This window comes from Cyrtonyx montezumae, unplaced genomic scaffold, assembly GCF_038088225.1.
Source record: "Cyrtonyx montezumae isolate F1298 unplaced genomic scaffold, pur_monq_1.0 scaffold_34, whole genome shotgun sequence".
Lineage (NCBI taxonomy): Eukaryota > Metazoa > Chordata > Aves > Galliformes > Odontophoridae > Cyrtonyx > Cyrtonyx montezumae.
Genome location: NW_027072039.1, coordinates 5,211,420 through 5,234,328, shown reverse-complemented (window position 1 = coordinate 5,234,328; position 22,909 = coordinate 5,211,420). Strand labels below are relative to the sequence as shown.

The 22,909-nt window shown below is 41.7% G+C and overlaps 2 protein-coding genes across 6 annotated transcripts in view; both read right to left on the bottom strand.

The window, feature by feature from the left end:
• The window catches only part of DYM (dymeclin), a 151,996-nt gene extending 133,420 nt beyond the window's left edge, over positions 1–18,576 (bottom strand). For 3 of the 4 annotated variants that reach the window (XM_065745239.1, XM_065745242.1, XM_065745243.1), the window contains exons 1-5: positions 18,509–18,570; positions 11,960–12,137; positions 5,873–5,925; positions 5,139–5,232; positions 4,187–4,320 (exon numbers count right to left, since the gene is read on the bottom strand). In XM_065745239.1, coding sequence (XP_065601311.1) covers positions 4,187–4,320; positions 5,139–5,232; positions 5,873–5,925; positions 11,960–12,099 — 421 coding nt within the window. In that variant the 5' untranslated portion in view covers positions 12,100–12,137; positions 18,509–18,570. Of the gene's footprint in view, positions 1–4,186; positions 4,321–5,138; positions 5,233–5,872; positions 5,926–11,959; positions 12,138–18,508 lie in introns of all 4 variants that reach the window. The other variant, XM_065745241.1, reaches the window with a different exon arrangement.
• A 1,119-nt stretch (positions 18,577–19,695) lies between these two features.
• Positions 19,696–21,916, bottom strand: CUNH18orf32 (chromosome unknown C18orf32 homolog). Of its 2 annotated transcripts, XM_065745263.1 has the most exons (3): positions 21,640–21,916; positions 20,495–20,617; positions 19,696–19,809 (listed from the first exon to the last, which is right to left on the bottom strand). In XM_065745263.1, exons 1-2 carry the CDS (start codon positions 21,862–21,864, stop codon positions 20,543–20,545), a joined length of 300 nt encoding a protein of 99 aa, XP_065601335.1. In that variant the 5' UTR covers positions 21,865–21,916; the 3' UTR covers positions 19,696–19,809; positions 20,495–20,542. The 2 variants fall into 2 exon arrangements, with proteins under 2 accessions (XP_065601335.1, XP_065601334.1); XM_065745262.1 differs by lacking the exon at positions 19,696–19,809 and having other exon boundaries at positions 19,934–20,617.
• Between the last annotated feature and the right edge of the window lie 993 nt (positions 21,917–22,909).

The window sequence follows — 22,909 nt, the reverse complement described above, 5'->3', positions numbered from 1 at the left end:
ATAAGTAAAGGGTGAATCCATCCAGACAAGGTTAGAGCCATGATATGGGATCTCACAGAGGTAATAAAACAGTGCTGCTTTTCAAAAACCAACATATTATGTTGTCACAACCTGATCTGAGCTGCGGCAGCAGGATGTGCCCAGCATCAGTAATATATTGACAAAGCCAGGTATAATCTCACCATAGATGTCACCTGTTTTTCTCAACTGTTGCTCCTATAGATTGGACAGAACCTGGACACCACTAAAGCAGTAAATCAAATTACTTGTGAAACACTACTTAAAGCCTCATACACTCAGTTACTTGTGCAACCCACAGACTTGAATCTTCTTTGGGTACTGTGGTCAGCTTCCAACTTTCCCTTAGCAGTGCTAACAATGAACATGTGAACTAATGCTGCCCTTCTTTCCCTGTACACAGTAACTGAAAGCTCATGCAAGTCTTTAGGGGCTCTGGTGAATGTATGGTTGTTTTATTTCCCCCTCCATGTCCTCCTTGCCCCTCTGCTCACAGATGTCTGCCAGGAAAAAACAAGACTACTGCGTGTCAAAGCCCAGGTATGTTCTCAAACAAACTGTACATTTTCAGCTGTTTTCTTTCCAAGTCAACAGGCACTCTGGGATTACCATTTGTTATAATGTACCAAGTATGGTCTGGCCACCTTATGCTAAAAACATCTATACTGAGAAGGAAAAAAGTTTATTACAGGTCAAGGAATAGGCTAAATGGATCAACAGTTCAGTACGTAGAACATGCCACTCTCTTCACAATCACAATACAGCTGAAAAATTCAAAGAAATTAAAAGATACAAGCAATGGAAGCCTCAACAAAAGCTAAATGAGCTGAAGACTTACTCCAGCTTCAGCATGTGTCAGGACCAGTTCAGCACTGACTGATATCAGTATTATTGACATGGTTTAAGTGTCAGAGAGGATCTTCTGACAACTGAAGTAGTACAGTACCCTCCAGAGCTGCATGCAAGTTCCCAATTTCGGGTGAAGATGAAGGGTGTACTTCCTGGCATAAGGAACCACCAGAAAACTGCCAGTGGGTGGGAACTTCTATGAAGAGTCTCAGTATTCTGGAAGGAACTCAGTATAACTCTCCTGCAGCACAGACTGAGACCCGTGCCATTAGAACCTTACAAAAATAGGCTGCAACGTACCCTTAACCTTCATGCAAAGGGAAAAACCCCAGTGATCACATCTTATGATGTGAAATACCATGACAGAGCTTTCTTCCAGACTTAAATACAGTCTAGGAGGAAAAAAGCATAAACTGAACATTAAGAAAGATTGAAAGCAATGAACTGCAAAAGCTGGGAGGCGATTCTTCCAGTTAAGCCTGGTAAAAGCCAAGTAAAGCACCACCCAAAGAATAGTGGCTATGCAAACATAACCAGTCAGAATACAAGGCATTTATCAATAGTCAGTGACAAGGGTATTTCCATAGATCATTACTGACATACAAAGCTCTGTCTGAAATACCAAACATGCAGCAGGTGCTGATGCGTCTGCACAGTGAGCAAACGGAGTGAGCTGACAATGTGGTTAGGCACTCTGAGCTAACAGGTTCTCTGCTTCATGTCTCACAGAACACGGTACTAGGATGTATTCACAAGAATAGAAGAAATAATAGAATAATAAAAAGAAGAAAAAAAAAATCATGATGCTGATAGTTTGAACAGGGAAATGAAACAACACCAGAGATGTAGGCTGAATGGTTATGTTTTCACACAGGAAAGACTGAAGAACTGCAAACAGAAAGCACTAATAAATCTGTATAATCATCAGAACAAGCTGTATTCCACTTTCTAGAGAATAAAATATATACTTTAGAAATCCACTCTTAATTATGAAAATAAAAAAGCCTTTTATCTGCTTACTTTAATGAACCCTAACACAAGAGTGCTCCATTATGCTTCGTAAGTTATACTCCATTTTTCACACTGCCAAGTACAGAAACCATACAGCATATACTTAAAAACACTACGTGAAGGATTTGTAAGGAAGAAGAAATGCTGGCCATGCCAGCACAGCATGCTATAAAACCCAGTACCTTGAAAAAGGTATTCTGATGGGAAACAGGTCAGGAGCAGCACTGGCCTCAGCCCACAGCTGAGCAGGGACAGAGAACTAGTTTCCTGTCTTCAGTCTCCTGCCTTAGCCAGCAGACCACACACAATTCTCTTCCTAATCAAGAACACCCAGCTAGCATTCAGCTCCAAAGCTAAGCACATTTGCCATCAATGTGCACAAAATTACCACTAGAATTACAGTCAAGTGCTACTAAACTTCAGATAAACATGGATCGATCCCAATGGCATCACTGTTTTTAACACTGAACTGCAAAGAACTCCTAGCATGAGGAATAAAGATTGCTGATGCCCAGGCTAACACATGTTGTCAGCATTTCCAACTGTTTTCCCATGCTACACTGAAGCAAGAGGTAGGCAGGCTGTTTTTCCTTTTACTTATAAAACAGGTCTAAACCTCCGTCAGTCTGCAATGACACTGTGCTGCCAGCAGGCATCACTTGCTGCTGCACCAGTTAGCTGACCTCATTCTTGGAGATTATTCACCTCACTTCAAATACATTAAACCATTTCAACATGCAGCACTTAATCTCTTGGCATCAGAAGTTGATTTCCCCCAGAGCAATGGCAGGCGCCAAGGAGTTAAAACAGATTTTCATGAGCAGTTTTCACTATTTGGTGAACAATCAGCTGTCAGGCGTTCTGAGCAGTGTCCTTGCTGGACTGTCTGATGAGGGAAATCCACATTCAGACACTTTCAGTTACTCTTTCACAATTCACTTACACTGCATTAGCATTGTGATATCACTCCTTTTTGGTCAGGCCTTCTTTGGCTTTATACAACACACATACAACTACCAAGTCAACAACATCTTAAAGCTAAGGAGATGAAAGGGGCCTTGCCAGTATTACCCACCATTAATTCTGTGTTGACACAGTGCTACAAAAAGCTTCACAGCAGACAGCATTCGGGTTTTCTTCCTGCTGTCAACAGAATACTGAGCACGTTCAGGCTCAGAAAGGACATTCCTGGTTAGTTACTTCGGTTTGTTTTTCAAACAGATGACAGCAGGAGTGCTTAATAAAGCCATTCATTTGCTGCTGTCTTTCTTGTTTTACACAACACCTTTTTTTTTCCTGGTGGTGTACATTTTCCCTTTAAAACATTCTGCTTAAATTCACTTTTCCAATACTTTGGTAAAAGCTATTGCCCATCAGCTAACTTACAGCTTCTGCCTTTTCAAGGGATCAAAGAACTGTTGCAATTATCGATATCTCTATAAAGCACAGTAATTCCATTCCCTAGCTGTTGCTGATTTATGGCATGCAAGAAGGTAAACCAAAGGGTATGTTTATTTTTACAATATCCTTCTCCTGAAGTATTGCTACACGTCTTCCAAGGAATAAGAACAATGGACCTTATGTTCAAACTGTGTTTTACAAGGAATAACTCTCCTATTTCTCCCTCATCAGAAGAAAGAGAACCAAGTAGTATTACCAGTGTCTCTTTCCTCCATAGCACTTCTCAGAACTCCTGCAGATGAGAAAACAGACCAAGAGGAGTGAAGTGAGTGAGTGGGCAGGGTCACAAGCAAAAATCAGCTCGCAGAACCACAAAGAGGAGGCAATTTCTAATTCCCATTGAGGAAGACAAAATGGCATTCATCCCCTGGCATCACTGAAAGTGGTGAAGAAAGAGCAGTTACATTCTCCAGCCTTTGCAAACACAAGGAATCCAGTCTCCTAAACAACGGCTCCAATTATCACTCTCACAGCAGTGGTAGGAAACCTATACTCCAGTTCTCATTTTTCTTCCCACCAGCTTCGAGGCCATACTGTGTGTCCTCACAACATGAACACAGCTCAAGAAGAGGTCTACTTTGCTAAAAGAACCTATAACACACTAACAGTCTGTTAACAAATGTTTAATACTAGCAGAAGACAACAGTCAGCAAGTCACCCAAAGCTCTCAGCACACTCTATTCTCCTTCATATGTTAGATAAAAAGATGGTTTACACCTGATTATTCCAGACTCAAAAGAAGAAAGCCAGTTTTACTATTGCCTGCACACTTCCAATCTCACAAGGTGTCCTGAATGTAAGACACACGTACCACCAGTATTACTCAATTTCAGTAGCAGATACCCACCGTATGAACCTGGTGTCTTATCCTCATAAGCAAAATGAAGTTGCAGTTCTTCTTCTGACATTCGACTGATGAACACTTTCAGCAAACAGCAGATAATAAATAATGCATTGTGAGCCTGCCAAATAAAGAGGTGACTGGAAAGGAAGCAGAAACAGGAATCAGTAACCCAATGGAAACATGCATCAAAAAAATAATCACAAGATACATGACATTAAGAGAAGGCTGAAGCAAGGAAAAGCTGAAGTGCTCTAAACCACTAACTGAGATTATGCCATATGCATAAGCTCTTGTTATTCTTTCCTACTATTGAACAGCAGTTGCATGATGCAGCTTGAAAGCAGTATCTGTATATGGACATTTCTGCTCAAACCCAATCAAATCTGAAAATGATTTCTGAGGATCTTCATAAATTAGGATTTAGCTAAAAAGTCAGGTGATTTTTAAATATCTCAAAATCAATAACTTAAGACTAAACGTTTCCTTTGAAAAATAAACATTCTCTTACCTGAACCTTTACAGCTATTATTAAGGAAGAAAACTTCCTACCATGTACTAGTTGCTCACCCCTCATAAAACCACCTCCAAAGGGTTTGGGGTTCTCAGCTCCCAACCTGGTTACACAGCAGGCTTACTGCATATGTGGGGTCTACCCAGACAAAATCAGAACAGCAACCCCCCAGAACTGCACAATTGGGAAAGCAGAAATTAGCCTGAAGTCACATCATTTTCACAGAGAAATGTGCTTATGTAGCACAGGACCAACATTCCTTTCTTCAGATCATACATGTATCTGTTACACTTCATACCCTGTGCCTGATAAAGTGTCAGACTTAAGAGAAGTTTAACTTTGTTCAGTAACTATGTTAGCTGGTAGAGCATAACTCCAAAACTATAAAAAAAAAATGAAGTTTAAATGTGAAATGGTACACCCAACTTTTTTCCCAGTACTTACTTTTGACATTCTGCTGATATTTTTAATTCTTTGGTTCTAGAAAGAAAGACTTTAATCAACGACCCAAGGTTTCCTGTTCGGGGATTCTTCTCAACTAGATGAGGAATTGCAAAGATATAATTAAACAGTATTTCTAAGTTGAGACAATTTAGTTCAAACTGTGTGTAGAATGAAAACAAATGTAAATGCCTTAAATATTTTTGTATCAAGTACAATGCTTGTTTTCCTAAACAGCTGTTATTCTATTTCTAAGATTTTCCAGTCCATGCTTTACTACGCCATGACCGTTCTCTAATTTTCATCCTAAATTAAAAATATTCCAGTGTGAAGCTTCTATGGCTCTCCTCCCAATGCCTGCATAGAGCACAGCACCTTTCTATCAGGAAACTGAGCAGGTTTCCACTACTTGCTGCCTCTTTGTACACTACACTGACCACATTTGTATTATTCCTTCCTTTCACCCCTGGTTAATTCTTTTCTCTCACTGATTATCTTTGAGTGCAGACGGAAGAAGAGGTAGCAAGGATGGAGTTATTTGTTTTAAACCTTTCAATCATTTTGTGTTTTACAAAAGAAAATCTAAGGGCTTGGAATATATAAACACACTTGACACTATTTTAATCTTACTAGTGGAACACATACAGAATTACGTATACAAAAGATGTGAATGCATACACGTACGTTCTTAACTTTTTTGCTCAACCAGATGGAAAGATAAGATGTCAGTTTCTCACCTAAAGACTTGCAGACTGAGATGGTTGCTTCTTCCAAAAGTTTTAAGTCAGCACTACAGGGAGGGGAAAAGAATGGTTCCGTTAGCAACTCAAGTTCCATTACTTGAAGAGAAAATTCATTACAGAACAGTAAAACATCGCTATGCAGTGCCTCATTTTAGCAACACATTAGCTAGTTCACATAGACAGTGAGCAGTACAATACATATCCGAAGTACAGCAACTACTAAAACAGGAAATTAATATTCAAAAGTGAACTGCCAATGAGACATCAATAAACCACTTGTTAGAAGTACCACCTCTGTGGGTTTGATGCTGCCATGCTTGGTTTGATGTCACTGCAATTAGGCGTTAGCCTAATTCACTGAAATTAGATATACAGCAAGTTTCATGCTTTCAAAATTACAAATATTATTGAAATATAGTGATGTGGTGCAATATATAGCCTATTGACTCTTTGGATTTCCTAATCCAGTTTTGTACCCAGGCACTGTCCCAGATTTTTGCATATTCTCAGCTTGTAATTGCAGCAACACACAGTAATCACATATCAGTCCATATGATCTCAATACGAGAAGGCATTAAAAAGAATAAATTAAAGGGAGTGGATGCAGTAGGAAGACTTCTCTGTAAGTTCTCTAGTCGACTCTCCTCTCCCATTCACACACAATTCAGAGACCATGATAAAACTTGTTAGATTTGCTCAGTTCAATTCTCACGTTCCTAGAGCAGGCTGCCCAGAGCCACATCCAGCCTGGCTGTGAATGCCTCCAGGGATGGGGCACCCACAACCTCTCTGGGCAACCTGTTCCAGTGCATCACCACCCCCGAATGAAAAACTTCCTCCTAACATCCACCCTAAATCTCCCCTGTATTAGTTTAAAACCATTCCCCCTTGTCCTATCACTTATCAACCCATGAAAACAGTTGTTCCCCTCCCCACCCCCCCCAACAGTTTGCTTAGAGTTAGTGAAGGCTTTATCATTGGGGATGCCCAAAACACAACAGGGCACAGCCCTGGACATCCTGTTCTGGCTGACCTGCTTTCAGCATGACATAGGGTAAGACAAGCTCTAGAGCTCCCTTCTGCCCTCAGCAGCTCTGTAATACTACTTCTCCTCCAGCTCTCCTTTTTTCCATCTTTCATTCCCAGCTATTATAATAATGACTTAATGACTCATCTTCCTCAACTCCTGCCAGGGCATCTTCTGTATCCAAATTTTTATATAATTACCTGTTAATGTTTCTTTTCATTAATCTGTAGCTGAAATCAGTAATAGCCTGGACAGTCTCAAAACCCAAGCAAGCCCACAGCACCTAACATCATTCTCAATACCGTTAGTTTTAAGTTGGATTAGGACTCATGGGAGGATACATACAGCTGATGAGACATTAAATGTTAGAAAGGAAATACCTCCAAGCAGAAATATGTTTCAGTATGAGAAATATTTATTAGCTTTAAATCATCAACCTGATAAAAATAAAATTCTTCAGCTCTCTTTACAAGCTTTTAATTACAAAGCTTTCCACCAGAGAAGTATCTTTCCCTGTTGGAAAGGTGTAATATAGTAATATCACAAAACTTAATACTGCCATAATTAGATTACCAAAATTGCAGTTGCTTCCTAAGCATCAGGATTACATTTCCCAATGACTAACCTGAAAACAGCTGAGACTGAAGACAAAAGAGATAAGGATATTGGTGGGAACAGCAAGGGACAGAATTATTTCAAAGATTCTCAATAGGAGAGACTTCAAGACAGAAACAAACACATTTTAATATGCCTGCAGTTATTCTGTAGATCAGAATAAGTTACTGTGGGTGCTGTGTAGTGAGTTGATAGCACGCAGCTCTGCACCTACAGCTGAGCATCTTAAGGCAATTTTGTACTATGAAGACTGCTTTCATTAAAATCAAATATTGGCATTTCTCCTGTTTTAAAAATTGCTGTCAAACATACATCTCAGAAAGAGAAAACGTACTTAGAAACGTGCTTTAAAACATTACAATTAGTCTCCAAGGTGGTCCGTCATGTCAGTGCTAAAAACATGGAGAGTAATTAAAAGCAAATGGCATAAAACCAGAATGCCTTGTCAACAACTTCTGACAACGTTATTTGCTAGGTCTGGGAGAGACAGAGATATATCTATTTTAGGCTTCTAAATTTGTCCATCTGGCTGCTTGTCAACAGGACGTGCTCCTTCTGAGCCATGACAAGCTCGGTGAGCATTACACTGGACACCAACTCACAGGAGAGCTCTTAGGTACTAAATAATCATAACCCAACAAAAACTGTCCACCTCCCACTATACAAAGACCTGATTATTTTAATTGCTTCAGAACTTAAATCTTAAGTGTATACATTAATCTTAATTACAGTTCATTTTTCCCCCCTAGAGCACTTAACACAGTTGTGTGGTTTTTTTCCCCTCCCTTAAATTATTCAAGCATGCAATACTCAAATTCCAAGGAATTGTCAGAATCAATAACCAGACCAAGCAAGACCTTCAGAATTTCAGCAAAGCTTTCAAATATCCCAATGGATCTTTCTGCTACCAAAACAAAAATGAGCTTTAACACCCAGAAAAAAATCAACCCACTCCCTTTCCTTCACATAAGGACACAGACCTGAACTCTGCCAACCTATTACTAGGCAACAACATCCACTCAGCTCAAGGAACAGAAATACCCAGTGAGAGCATACTGCAGCAGAACAACACATGCACGAAGGGGAAAAGGCGTTCTGAAATCCAGCAGAATTAATGCTGTGACTACTACACCTCCGAGGACTGATTCACAAAGAGAGATGTGGAGATGACATCTGCTTAATGAATAAACATAGAACTAGAAGCCTAACAATAAAACATCCCTCCTTTCATTAATCCATATAGCAGCACTGGTAGCATTCAACTTTTTCAGCAAGAACATTAACGGAGCGGAGCATTAATGGAGTGAAGCTCTTATACTGTACCAATCACAAGCAAGTACCAACTCTCTGAAAAACTCACGTCCAAAGAAAGGGATTGCTTTGTTAGATGCTCTGAAGCTCACCATCTGGGACAAAAACATCTAAAATGCATTTAAATTGATCCTCTTGAACAGATTACATCTAATTGCAATGAAGGGACCACAGAAGGATCCTACAGAGTATGTGGAGGGAACAGCATTTCAGAAAAGAAAGGGAAAATATGCCATGTTTTCCACTTCAATTTTACCTTGCAAGGACTGGGAAAATGGAAAAGCCACTTTTTCAGAACTGTAAAGACAGTATTCTCTAGAACACAGAAATACAGGCTACATTCATCTGCAATGGAAGAGCAGAATATCACCTGTTCCATGAGAACTATCAGACAATTTTCATCAAGAATCCCTTAAGAAGATCATCAGTTTCTAGCAAAAATGAGTGCAGCAAAATAAAGTAACTTGTGATATATCCCAGTTACCAGCTCTACAGTTTTCCCAGGCAGCAGCCACTGAAGGTAGCTCCTGGTGTGCAGATTCTGCAAGTGACCACTGCAGGAGCGGAAGGGTTCAAAGCAAATTATACATAACCACACAGTTATGGTGGGCTGACTTAGGTCCAGATGAATGTGAGGGGTGGGATTACCTCTCTCATACTTGAGGAAAAAGTTCAAGGCTTCACAGGAACTCACTCTTCCTCTGTGATCTGGAGGCCAGCATTTTCAAAGTCCTTTATTAAAGCCAAAATCTGTTCTCTCATGTTGAGAGAATACTCCCAGACTTCAACAAAACTGTCATTAAATGTGAAATTTGCTTCCTGACAGCACAGAACTCTTTGAAGTAGATTCATCTAGTAGTATTTTAAAGACATCAAGACTCTTGTGGTAAGAAAGACATGGTTTCCTGATGGGATTCTGTAGGTCAGGATGGTGGTTGGACCTGATGACCTTGAAGGTTTTTTCCAATCTTAATGACTCTGAAAACACACTGGCAGTGATTATTGCATTAAAACACCCCAGCACAGCAAGCAGGAAGAACATCTTACATACGGACTGTCACTACAAACCCATCTAAACACATACTGCAGATCGTTATATCTTTTCTTCCCTAATGAGGAAGTCAAATCCCTCAAAAAATTGTACCACCCTATAAATACCATTTGAAGAGTTGGTGCACACCTGAATATGATTTATACAGGAAAACTAATACCAAAATTGTGCAGCGAGAAGTGTGAGGTCCAATAAGGAGATTCTTTCCCCTACTACTTTCTTTTTTCATATTTTTATTCTTCCTCTTTCCCTGCAGCACTGCCATACATAGAACAAACCTACTTCCAAAGAAGCATCCAGAGAACGTGAACCTGTTCTACTCAGTCCCATCTTTGCAAAAAGAGGAGGAAATAAGGCCTTTTGCTCCACCTCCATGAAGACAACACACAGCACTTGTATGGCTCACAACAGCACTTGCCAACGATCGCCTGCTATAAACACACGCATTTTACAACAACCTAGTGTAAAAAGTATCATCCACAAGGAAGAAAAAAACCCTCTTAATTCTGTCTTGACAAGTGAAAACTGGCTCCCTTCCATAACTGCCAAAAATCAGCACCTTGCTCCTGTCAAATGCATGACCTCCAATCAAGCCTCATTAAAACAAACAGAGTTAACTTGATACTCCACAAGCTTTCCATCTCTAAAATGAACATTGACCTCTATTGTTCTTCTCCTGCAGGCAAGGTTATCTGATTTAGACAGCGGCTGAGCTGAGGGTGCTGTGCAGCCAACATCATTTGACATCATTTGTCAAACTGTTCTCTCAGGTAGATGCGACTTAATGGGAAATATCAGCTTCCTTTCAATTACACTGCACAAAGGAGGCCTCTAAAAATACATCTCTTCTGGCTCCCAGGCAAGAGCACCATCTGGTGTTCAACTAATTAATTCTTCAACCTGCTTTTGGATAAAAGTCTTAAAAAATAATATACCAAAAACATGTATCTTTCAATTTTATTTTTAAACAAGCCTACTCTGCACTGGATCTGACAGCGTGAAATAGGCATGTCAAAAGCTCCAAATCAAGCTGTGAAATAGTCCTCTGCTTTGGAAGAGAAAGGGGCTGCAGAACAAACAAAATAAACAAAAAAATGAACAAAAGCTGCTGTTTGATATATGACTAAAGAAGACAAACGCAGTAAGACACAACTTACAATGATTTCCATTGTGTTTACAGTCCACTTGTGACAGCAATTATTGGTTTCTCAGAGAACATAGAAAAAAAACACTGCTTCCTCACCTATTGCCAAATGAGAACAGCCCTTTCAAAGCTCCACAACCCTTCACTCTTCTGCTGTTAAGCCAAAATCCTTCCTCTTCCTCAACCACTACAAAAACAGAGGTTTTTATCTCTACCATTTTCCCTCCCAAGTGTCTGAACTTCAGCTTACAGACACTGTAATTCAAGCAGGGTAGATTATCTAACAGTTTTGCTAGTTGCTTTGAAAACAGATGTGCTTTTTTGTCTTTCAGAAGCCACTGTGTGCCACACTCAAGACACTTCACAGAGGTAATTCATTACATGTGAGCCATACCTCACTAGAAACTGTATTCAATCCCTGAGTAGTATTAAATTCTCACAGTGTTGGTTAATTTGCATCAGTTCTTTACCTTCTTCCAAAAAATACCTGGTTAACATTTATTTTGACAGGAGCTCTGTTTGAACAAATCGAAGAATGACAATAAAACTGCATTAAATTCTTCAGAGTGTTCAGAAAAAGTGGCTTATTCAGGAAAAAGCACTTCAAAACGAACAAAATAAATTAAAAAAAAAAACTGAATTCATACACATACTCACATCTTCTCAAGCATTTCAGAACCTATTGTGGATTTTTCTTCTAGCAGCCAGAGGGAATTAATAGCAGTTACAGCCACAAGGAAGAAAGGACTCCAAAAAAAAAAGACAGCATGGTGGTAAGAGATTTCAAAATCAGAAATAATAGACCAGTTTACACAGGCTTTTACTCCTCTGCATTCTCAAACAATAATGCAAAACAACTCATTGCTTTCAGACTTGTCACTTCTATGGCTACGTTACCAAGGTTTATTCAGCCAACAAACATCATCACTGTACCTGTTTGTTGGAGTGGTGAAGCTGAAGGACAGCAGCTGATTCCAGAAGGGGTCATTCTCGGAGATGGGCTCTGCTCCTGACAACTTCTTCAAGTACTCATTGTCTGGGAGCTCACTGATGCTGCTGCTATTTGCTCCCATTTTCTTTCTCTGGCAAATCACGTTCTAAAGTTCCATTTCTTCAAGGAAAAAGATAAAAGAAATATTTAAAGTCCAGGGTAAAAATAAAAAACATACCAATCTCAAGTGCCAGCGACACTCTTGTCCTTCCAGGTATCAGCTTCAATAATCTTCCATATTTTGAGAAGAAATAACTGTGACTAATAACTTAGAAAAACAATAAGTTTTCCCACCATCCCCACCAAGAGGTAAAGCACTGCATTACAGTGTTCTGTAAATACTTAATGCTAGAGCCTGCTTAAGTAAAAGCAGGAGTAGGTCTATTAGAAGATGCAAGCTACTTCCTAGAGGAAACTCTTAACTTGTTTCAACAGAGGTACGGGATCTATCTGAAGCATCTCTTTAACTTGTTTGCCTCATCTTTGCAGAGGCCTCTGCTTCTGGAAAAGACCATTCTTGTATTAGTTGATAAAGAAGAGTATAAAAATGAGGAAAACTAAGAACTAAGAACAGGTGCAACCGCAGTCTGCAGCTGCAACCTGAGCATCTTGTATTACAGATTTAGTGCAAATCCACAGTACTCAAAGACATTAGAAACAAAATGCTAGCACAAAGTGCAGAATATGGGAGACTATTAGGAAATTAAAACATGCTTAATTAGCCCTGCTGCCCCTGGACTGTAAACATCCAGTTATCACAGAAACCAACGAAGCTGGGGTCCACAAAGATGATCAGAGGGCTGGAGCACCTTCCCTATGAGGAAAGGTCGAGGGAGTTGGGCTTGTTCGGCCTGGAAAAGTCTCTAGGAGGAGCTCCCTTCCAGTACTGGAGGGAGCTTACAAACAGGAGGGGAACTGACTTTTACATGGTCTGACAGTGACCACACAAGGGGGAAATGGCTTTAAAACAAAGAGGGGAGATTTAGGTCATATGTTAGGAAGACAGGACCTCAGGTCCAACCTCACTCAGCATACAGCAGTCCCATCACATCACAGGAGGAAGGCCATAAGGAACACCTACAGCACAGCCCTTTCACCTCAGAGAAGTCAGTCCCAACCACACCACTACGTTACCAAGGAAATCTATTCTTTTTCCCCCTCCAAATACACTTAATAAATTCCTGGTTCATTTAAGAAGTTAACTGCCTTTTACGAGAAGAGCAATCTAATTGTTTGCTTAAAAAAAAATTAAATAGAAATTTATTAGCAAGACATTAGTTTAATGCAATATCATCAACACTTAACAAGAACTCTCTTCTTTAGGAGAAGCTGTGAACATCCCCAAAGGCTCACAACCTACTCTGTAAGAGTTGTGCTCTACTACATGCAACACCTGTTTGGTCACACCACGTGGCCCCACCATGCAGGAGCAGTTGCTTCAGACCAAATGCAAGAGTGCCTTGCACATTAGGACCTATTTCAGCCTCAAGCAGCTGGAGGGAGGACAGATCTTGAATTCACTGTCCCTTCTAAAAGACTTCAGTATTAATTCTTAACCTTGTTTACAAGAATCTCATTTTTCCTCCTCAGGTTAAAAGCAATTCAGCAGTACACACTGTTTCCTCATAACTCTGCACACTAAGTCTTCCTGGTAGGAGCAATACCTATGTGAGAGATGGAGGTGAAATGGATTTGCAGTATCCAACTGCATACCCTCAGGCTTCTTAGCCTGTTAAGGACTCACAACTTCTGCTGTTTTATTAAACTGCTTTGGCCAACCTTCAGCAACGGTTGTGCATTACTCCCAGCCTCTCCTTTCAACACACAAACACCTGCCATCAAAGCACAAAGGTATCTCAAACACAACAGCAGCTTGCAAGCTAAGGTGCGCTGCTGAACTTGCAGCAAGTGTGTCACACCCTCAAGCCTTCTGTTTAAATAATGCTATAGCAGTAGATACAGTTCCACTAAGTCTCCCACTGTTCTCACCACGTTCACATGTCACTAATCCATCCAGCTAAGCCAGCTTAGAGCGAAGCACTGCCCCCTGCCATAACTATCCCTCACATGGTTGCCAGGTAAAATCTGCAGACAACCTCACAAACACGTGTATACATACATATACAGACACAAATACCAACATACAGACACACAGACATTCAAATGTCCTGTATAATCCTAGAATTAAAACCTCCTACAAGCAGGAGACTTATTACCAGTAGGTATTACTTAGCTCCACTATTTCAATTCTCTCACAGTCGTTCATATTCTGGGAATATTTGCAATCCAATGGACTAAGTATACACAACACTCATCTACAGAACTGAAGAGATTCCACCCAAGTACTGAAGTCCAAACAGACCTCAGTTACACCTCAGAGATGAGGATTTGGATGCAGGATCAGAGCCCTAAAGCCATAGATCCCCACTGAAGACATCAGGTCTGTCTTCCAAATCTGCAAACTCACCCTTACTAGTTATTTTCTAATCTCTAGGACAATCTTGTTTCTCAGTGAGCAGCCTGAAAGCTGATGGCAATGGACACTGAAAGCCTGAAGCAGTAGGACAGCCCTCAAGTTCGCTCCTGATGATGTTTGCTGAATGTGTTTCATCCTGCTCTATCAGGACAGGAAAGTTCCAGTACTCCTGAAGCCCTGTAGCTTCTCTTACCAGTGCAACTTCCTCTCTTCTGCTCCTTTCTAGGAAAAAAAACAAAACAAACCCAAAGAGGAGAAAGTAATCTGACAGTTCAGTTTACAGTTTAGTTCTCCGAAGTATTTATAACCTGAAAGCAAGAGACAGCAAAGTGACAAAGCTCCCTTAACACAGATGTTTTTGCCCCTGCCTGATGTAATACACATCCATTACACTGCACAGCTCAGGGAATAGCTTTGAGGGAAGCTTTGCTACTAATGAAGCTAAAAAATAAAGGCAAGGAATATGATTAAATCCTTCTTCAAAGGCAAAAATCAACTACACAAATATTCTACTAACACCGAAAGATCGTTCCCATTCATGCATACTCCAAAGTGAGGCACAGAAGCTTACAGATTTTGAGCTTTCCCATTAAACTGAACAAGAATCCATGCCAAATGAGATCAGAGATGCAGAAGCATACTACAGTGAGAACTTATGCCCCTAAAAGCAACTGCCAAAAATACAACCCTCAGAATTTAAGGTTTCTTCTATTTTTAATCAGAAAATGCATATATATATATGCACATACACATTATTTCAAAGCATGTTGAAGAGTCAAAAAAAAGAGATAAGTCAGGCATACCTCAATGCCTGCCAATGAACAAATGCCATCAGTTCACCTTCCGTTATCTGAGTTCCCCCAGAAACTGTTTTTGCTCATTTTCTTCCTCAGGGCACTGACCCATGGTTGCCCCCACACCTTTCCTGCCATCCACACATGACTGCCCCTTTCCCTAATCCCAGGCAGAGCTGTCCAGAGTCAGACACGCTCCAGCTCTCCTCTACCCACTCCTCTTCAGACTCCAAAACATCCTCAATTCTTATGTCAAAGAATCCAGGATTACTCATCCAAGTTCTCTGCTGTTTCCTCCTGTAGACAAAAACAGTATTCTTTTTTGTTCCTCTTGTTCAGCAACTCGTCCTAGTGTCCATCCTGTTCTGCAGCAGCCAGCACTGCTGTGATGTTAAGCAGCCCCTACAGGTCGCACTGAAGCTGAGAGTCCTGCACAGCAGCAGAAGAAACTGAATGTTAGAGAGCCCAGATGCTGACAACTGATGAAAGAGCTGTGCGGGAGATGCTGAGCACCTCCAGCATTATCACTGCACCCCCAAGGCAACCCTGCAGTTGTCTGATTTATAATGAAATATTCTGGGATGGAGGTGCCAAAAAAAGGAAAACGTACATTCTGTAAGTGACACGGAGACGTGTGGCTTATGTAACTCCTCAGTGCCATCTCAAGAACCTACAACCCTTTTTATTTTACAAGGGAGAAGCACCAGGCAGCAAGACCTGCAGCCTCAATCAGAAAATGATGCTGACACAAAACTTAGGTTTCCATTAGTAACCATCACACAGGGGAAGAAGACAGAAGGAAACACAGGGTTTAAAAAACATTCATGAAGTTACATTATGGCACTGGATGACAAGAAGGAAATACATGTTTGTGCCAGTGATGCATGTTCTAAGGCAGCATGCCTTTCCACTTTTCAAGATCCAAAAATTAAAACTATCCTAATTTTAAGCACCAGCCCTTGTATTAGCACTCACTAATTCGCATTATGCTTATTTGTACTCCCTACTCTCAGTCTCAGGAGGCAAACAGCAGGCAAGAACTTAAGAAGGAACTTTGCTGACAGGATATGAGTCTGACAGACACCTTTCTGTTAAGAAGGTGATGAAAAGTCAAAGCTTTCCTCTACCTTGTAAGGAATAAGCACTGACAAGATCTAAGGCCTTTGCCATGTCACAAGTGCAAGTCTGAGCTCAAACACAGCACATGTTTTCTGTCACAGAAGAAAGCATTTTTGCTTCCATGTGATGAGCAGAAGATCAGTGGGAGGAGCAGGCTGGGTGAAGAACATCTCACACTTGTTTGTGAGAGGTGGAGCCCAGCTTTTAGGTAACTACTGCAGGTACATAACATTCTCCAGAAGTTTCAAGTAGAAACTGAAGTACTAGCTCTGCTCTTCACAAAGGAAAAAGACTGCTCTTCGACTGCCATCACCAGATTCCTGCACAGGAGCTGTACCAGAACTGTAAAATTAGATGAACAAATCTAGCTGTACACGAGCATACTGTGGGATACAGAGCACATACAGAAATAACAGAACATGCACACTGTATTTTGAGATCTGACTGTATAGCTTAAGAACACACAGAGTACCTGCACTATCACCACTCATTTGGCCATACCTTCCTCCAGTGGCCAGAAATAAGCTTTATTACAAGGGAAAACAGAAGCACTGTTGTAGGCTGCCATGATGTTTCTCTCAATTCAACTACCTTTTACATTTCACAACAGTTTTGGTGCAAATGAAACCACTTGGCAAAGCTGTGCAATTACTATCAGCTACAATAAGCTTCCCATTGCAGAGAACACACTTGGAAGAAATATCCATCCTCTCTGACAGCAGTTCCTCAGCCACCAAACAGGATTGCTTGCTTTTAATAAGTCCTTTGCACAAAAAGTCATGTGACTTAATAACTCTGCAAGCCCAACTGTCAGTCATTAGCACGCTAAGAACAGCCTGGGATCTTACGTTTCATCTGGTAAAAACATTGTAAGCATTAAAGCCATCTATCTTCCATATTCTCTTGCATTATATACTTTCCTAGTGAATTTAACTCAGAATGCCAAGTGCTGGGAAGAGCAGCAAGGAGCTGACAGTTGCTCCAGCTGTGTGGATTCCAGCCCACACTGTGCACAAAGTAACTCAGCTCTTGGCAATCCATGCAGCAATGACAGTTTTCCATTCAAAATCGCTGGTGCAATCTCAGACATTGCTAAAATTAGGAATTACACTACACAGCAGCCTTCAAGACTACACTCAATGACCCAGGAGCTTGTTTGCACTCCTCAGCACTCAAGAAGTGCCCAACGCAGGGAAGAGTAGTCCTGTACTTCTATGGTTTGAGGGGGAAAGGACCCTTCAAGGCCATGCAGTCTTCACTCCCTGCAGTGCACAGGGACACCCACAGCCCCTCCAGGAGCTCAGAGCCCACCCACCTGACCTCATGTGCCTGCAGGGACGGGGTACCACCAACTCTCAGGAAACCTACGCCAGTGCTTCACCACCCTCAGTTTAAAGGATTTTTTCTTTATATCCAATCTAAATCTCCTTTTATTTTGTTTTTAGTTTGAAACCATTTCCCCCTTGTCCTGTCACCACAGATCCTGATAAATAGTCTGTCCCCTTCTTTTCTTCCCCTTTTGATACTGACAGGCCGCTGTCAGGTCTCCCTGTACCATTCTCCATGCTGTACAAACACAGCTCCCCTCACCTCTCCTCGGGGGGGAAGGAGTCAGACCTGCAGCCCAGCACCTTATCCCTCAGCACACGCAACGAGAGAAGAACTGCCGTCACTGAAAGTACGCTTCACGACCTTAAAATGCTTCACCGAATACCATCCTTCAGAAGCAAAGAGACCAACGTGGGAAGCGAGTAACCAGGAAACGGAGTCGCGCTGAGAAAACGCTGCATAAGGTGAACAGCTTCAGCACCTCCGAGCACTCCCGTGGCACAAAGGAGAACGCAACCCCTCACCTTCCTCACCACAGCCCTTAAGGTCGGAACAGACCTCCAAGATCCCCCAACCCGCGGTGCCCGCTGACCACGTCCCACGAGCGCTCCGAGGGGACGGGCACCGCACCGCTCCCTGGCTCAAAGCGGCGGCGACGGAGCGCTATCACCGCGCCGGATGCGGCGCCCGACCCACCCCCCTCCCCCGGACACCGCGTGCCCCGCAGCCCGGCCCTCCGCTACGGCCCAGCAGCGCTGCCCGCCGCGCTTTACCGTGCGAGGAACCGCCACTCCGATTGCCGCGCCGCACACGCACTCACCCCGCGCCGCGGGGGCGCCGTTCCACCACCCCCCGCCCCACGCAGGCGCACACGCGCCTCTGCCGCCCGCCCGCGGCCTTCCACGTCGCCAGCGGGGCCGCGCTGCGCATGCGCGACGGGGCGAGGCCGCGGGGCAGGCTGGGAAATGAAGTCCTCAGGGACGCGCGGAGGGATTAACGGGGACGGCCACGCTTGGCGGCCTCTCGGCGGGACTAAAAGCATTTCTGAAGGGCAGTGCAGATGTACGTTTGTATGACCATAAAAAAGATTGCTGTATTTTTCCCTGTTTGTTTTTTTTTCTTTTCTCTAACGCAGCTTTGGGCAGTTCTTGGCACTGCAGCACAGCATCCCCTGCCCACCATGCTCAGAATAGAACCAGGTTTTGTATCACAAAAGGTACTGCAGTAGTCCAGGAGAAAGATGTGCCAGTGAAAGGTGCAGCTGCCAGGACTTACACCCCAAGGGCAACGCAAAAGCTGATGAAATGATACAAAATTCACCTCCTAATTGACTGATTCATTAAGGGAGATTAAGCAACATTACGTCCTACATCTTAAATTCTATGACCAAAAGGAATTTTCTATGCCTGAACTCATTACAAAGATAACAGAACAGTGGTCCAGCATCCAGCAGTGAACACTGCAGGCTGATTCATGCAAGCCCTGAACAAATCTGAGCAGTGATAGGAAGCAACCCACCTCCCCAGAGGCAGCTGTCAGCCCCCAGGTGAATGCTTCTCTGGCAGGAGTCACAATGCCAGAATGAGCCAGGACTTCAGTGACAGCAGAAGGGGAGCAGTATGCCTCTCACCACTCCTGTGCACTGCCCCTCCATGTGAAATGAACACAAAACTATTTATCAGCTTTCCTTGCTATCCTAATACCCTCAAGGTACTATCCACCAAACATCTGTCTATGAAAATGTCCAACTGTAAGACTTTCATCGAAAATGACAAGTAGCAATCCCAAAGTGCTGGAATGGCTGGCTGGGGGTTGTTTCTTGTTTTGTTTTAATCTTGTAGACAGCCTTCTGGTTTGGCAGAGAAGAAATAGCAGGAATTGTAACTTCCTATTAAGCACAAAGGCATCATTTTGGGAACCAGAACACATCTTCCCAGGAGGAGGCAGAGCTGGATGCGTGGAGATCACTTCATTTATCCTGCAGGCAGTATTTTTATGGCAGCCCTCAATCTGCAGACTGCCTACAGGTCTTCCAAGATTTTGTTACCACTCTAGATCTTTATTCTACAGAAGCCTAAAAACAACCATATGGAGCAACTAATTTTTAAATAAAGTCCTGCTTTATTATAATTCAAATTACATAAGCATGTTGAAAGAGATTTTAGACTTTTTCCTTAATGATACACCCGTACCATTTGAAACCACAACAGCTTATGAAGCAACAATTCTCTTGCATCATGTTCTTCTCAATCCATTTCAGGAAAAAAAAGTAGAGCGTTAAGGAAAAAATGACTTAAGGTATGAAATCAAGACTTCCTGACTCTAGTAAGCTAAGTAAACTTTGAGCACAGCATTAGTATCCCCAAATTTCACATGGTAGGCTCTGCTCTTCACAATTTTGACCATAACAGTTATGTTGCCACAATGTAATGAACAGTTCTTTAACAAGGCCAAGGCTACAATTTTCAAGTTGAAGCCTGAAGTATTGCACTCACAGCGAGAGAAACTAAGAAGCAATACATTTAGCCAGATTTATCCACAGACTACTTAATCTAATCTCTAACCACATCAAATAGATTACAGATGCAAAGTATTCATGGTGAGGAAAAAGAAGAATAAGTTACTGCAGTTTTCAAACATTTCATATAAGAAATTTGCTAGCTGCCATTTTAGTGGCAAAAGAAATCTTCTCTTGTATGTGGTAAGGGGTTTTACTCAGCTGAAATGTGCAAAGTCTCAGTGTGAGAAATAGCAATCACCAGTTTATGTTGGACACAAGGGAATGAAATCCATAGGAATGAATTCCTTCAATCTGCTTTCTTGTCAGACACTTCTGTTGATCCCTTTGCAGCAATTCCATTTGGAACCCCGTTGCTTTCAAACTGCAAATAAAAAACACCTTTAAAATGAGATGTCAAAAACCATCTTTACACCCAGGACAGTAATATTTAGTGATGAAAACGACTTTTTGCAATCACAGCCATGAAGACTCATGCAGAATCTGTCCTAAGAACCAAACTCATGGAATTTCTTTAGATTTACACTGATTGTTTGGGGCAGAGGATGAGGACAAAGACAACTCGTATAAAGCTCTGCTTTTTGTTAGAAGAGATACAGAGTAAATGCACAATTTTAACACATGGAACGTTTTATCCTATTATGAGTGGCAGAGCTATCAGAACAGTTACTTTTCATAATCTGTTTTATGCATCAGGTGTGATTAATCACTTTGCTTCCTGCTTTTCCAAAAGAACAGCCAGAGTAGCCTTCAAGCTTTATCAGAATCAGGGGCAATTCCTGTCCTTCCAAAACCTCCCAGAAGCTGCCTAGGAGAAACTGCTATTTCCAGCCAGCTCAGCACTGACAGCTCCCTTTTAGAAGTAAATGGTTTATCTGAAAGTTTATCCGAAAACATCCAAGCACAAGTCTTATGAGGAGCGGCTGAGGGAGCTGGGATTGTTTAGTCTGGAGAAGAGGAGGCTCAGAGGAGACCTTATTGCACTCTCCCACTTCCTGAAGGGGGGTTGTGGTGAGGAGGGGGTGGGCCTCTTCTCCCTGATAAATAATGACAGGACGAGAGGGAATGGCCACAAGTTGCGCCGGGGAAGATTTAGATTAGACCTGAGGAAACATTTTTTCTCTGAAAGAGTGGTCAGGCACTGGAATGGCCTGCCTAGGGAGGTGGGTGAGGCACCGTCCCTAGCGCTGTTCAAGAAGCGTTTAGATGAGGTGCTAAAGGACTTAATTTAGTAGTTGGGTAGGGATAGTGATAGGAGGATGGTTGGACTAGATGATCTTATAGGTCCTTTCCAACCTTATGAACTTATGAACTTCTATGGTACCCACTGCTGCTCTATCTGGAGATTCTCTGATTAGCACTCCCTCATAAGCACATTAATCTTACCTTGTAAGTTCCAGATTCATCCCCCTTATCTCTTTGTGTGGCTGAAGTTGCCTGTGGATTTTCAGAACTGTCTCCTTGACCTTGCTGGGTGACAGTTTCTTTCACAGCTCTCTTGGACCACACACGCTTAATGAAAGGAGCAATAACGGGATAGATGTAGGGCTCAAGAAACTTCTTGTAGACCCAGAGAAGAACTGGAATGACAATACAAGGGATGCACACCATGGCTTCCTCTTCTTATGTGACAAAGCTGAAAAACAGAAAAATTTACAGTTTTCGTATGGTTAAGGAAAAAAAAAAAGTATTATGAAAGGATTGTAGTTAACATTTAAAAAAAAAAGATCTCTTAAAGGAAGATTTTTAAAGGTCCAAAATGCTGATGCTATTCCCTAAGTTGAGTGCAGCTGTGTGTTCCAATCCTATAAAGTCCTCAGGAACAATGAGGGAACATTCTTGACATTTACACAGCAATCTTTGCTCTTTTTTGTTAACTAATCATCCACACAGCTCCAAGTCAGAAAAATGCATTCAGAAAATCAATCTTTCTTGTCTGCCAAATCCTGAATTTTTACAAAACACACAACAAAACTTTCCACAATCTCTCCACAAAGACGCACAACTTCACTTGGAACATCCTTTACTCTTTTCACATTATCCCACTGTAGCCCCAGGCAGGCCCTGTGAAACAGTAAAACATCAACTTCTAATTGATTCCTTCCAAAGACAATTGTGCCCACTTACAATGCAGCATTACAAGAGCTGATGGGCTCTGAAGCCAGATAGAAATCTCACAATGGAAAAATATGCATAAGACAACTAATTAAAGCCATTTGAAAGGACTTTTGGTGCCTGACATCTGAGCTATTTGTGAAGAATGACTGAAATGACAGTCTGCCTTTCTGCAACAAGTATCTACGCAGGCACTTTTGAAACACACACAAGTGAAAGCTCTGCCAGATGCAGAAAAATGCCACAGGAACCAAAACAACAGCCCTAAAATACTGCAATATTGTTTACTCTGTGCTTTCATGTTGCCTTCTTGGCTGGCTCGCAGACAGGTAATTAATTTCTTGGAAAAAATGAAATGGCAAAGAATGAAACTGTAATAGCAAAATTACTACTCTGTCAAACACACTTCTGTTTGCCTCTTAAGACGCCCACATGGAACTCTGTGGGGAGAACAAGCATGACACAGCACATATAAAAGCATTTGGTCTTCGTTTCCCACTTCATGTCTATTAATATCTAAGTATTCCTATATTAAAAAAAA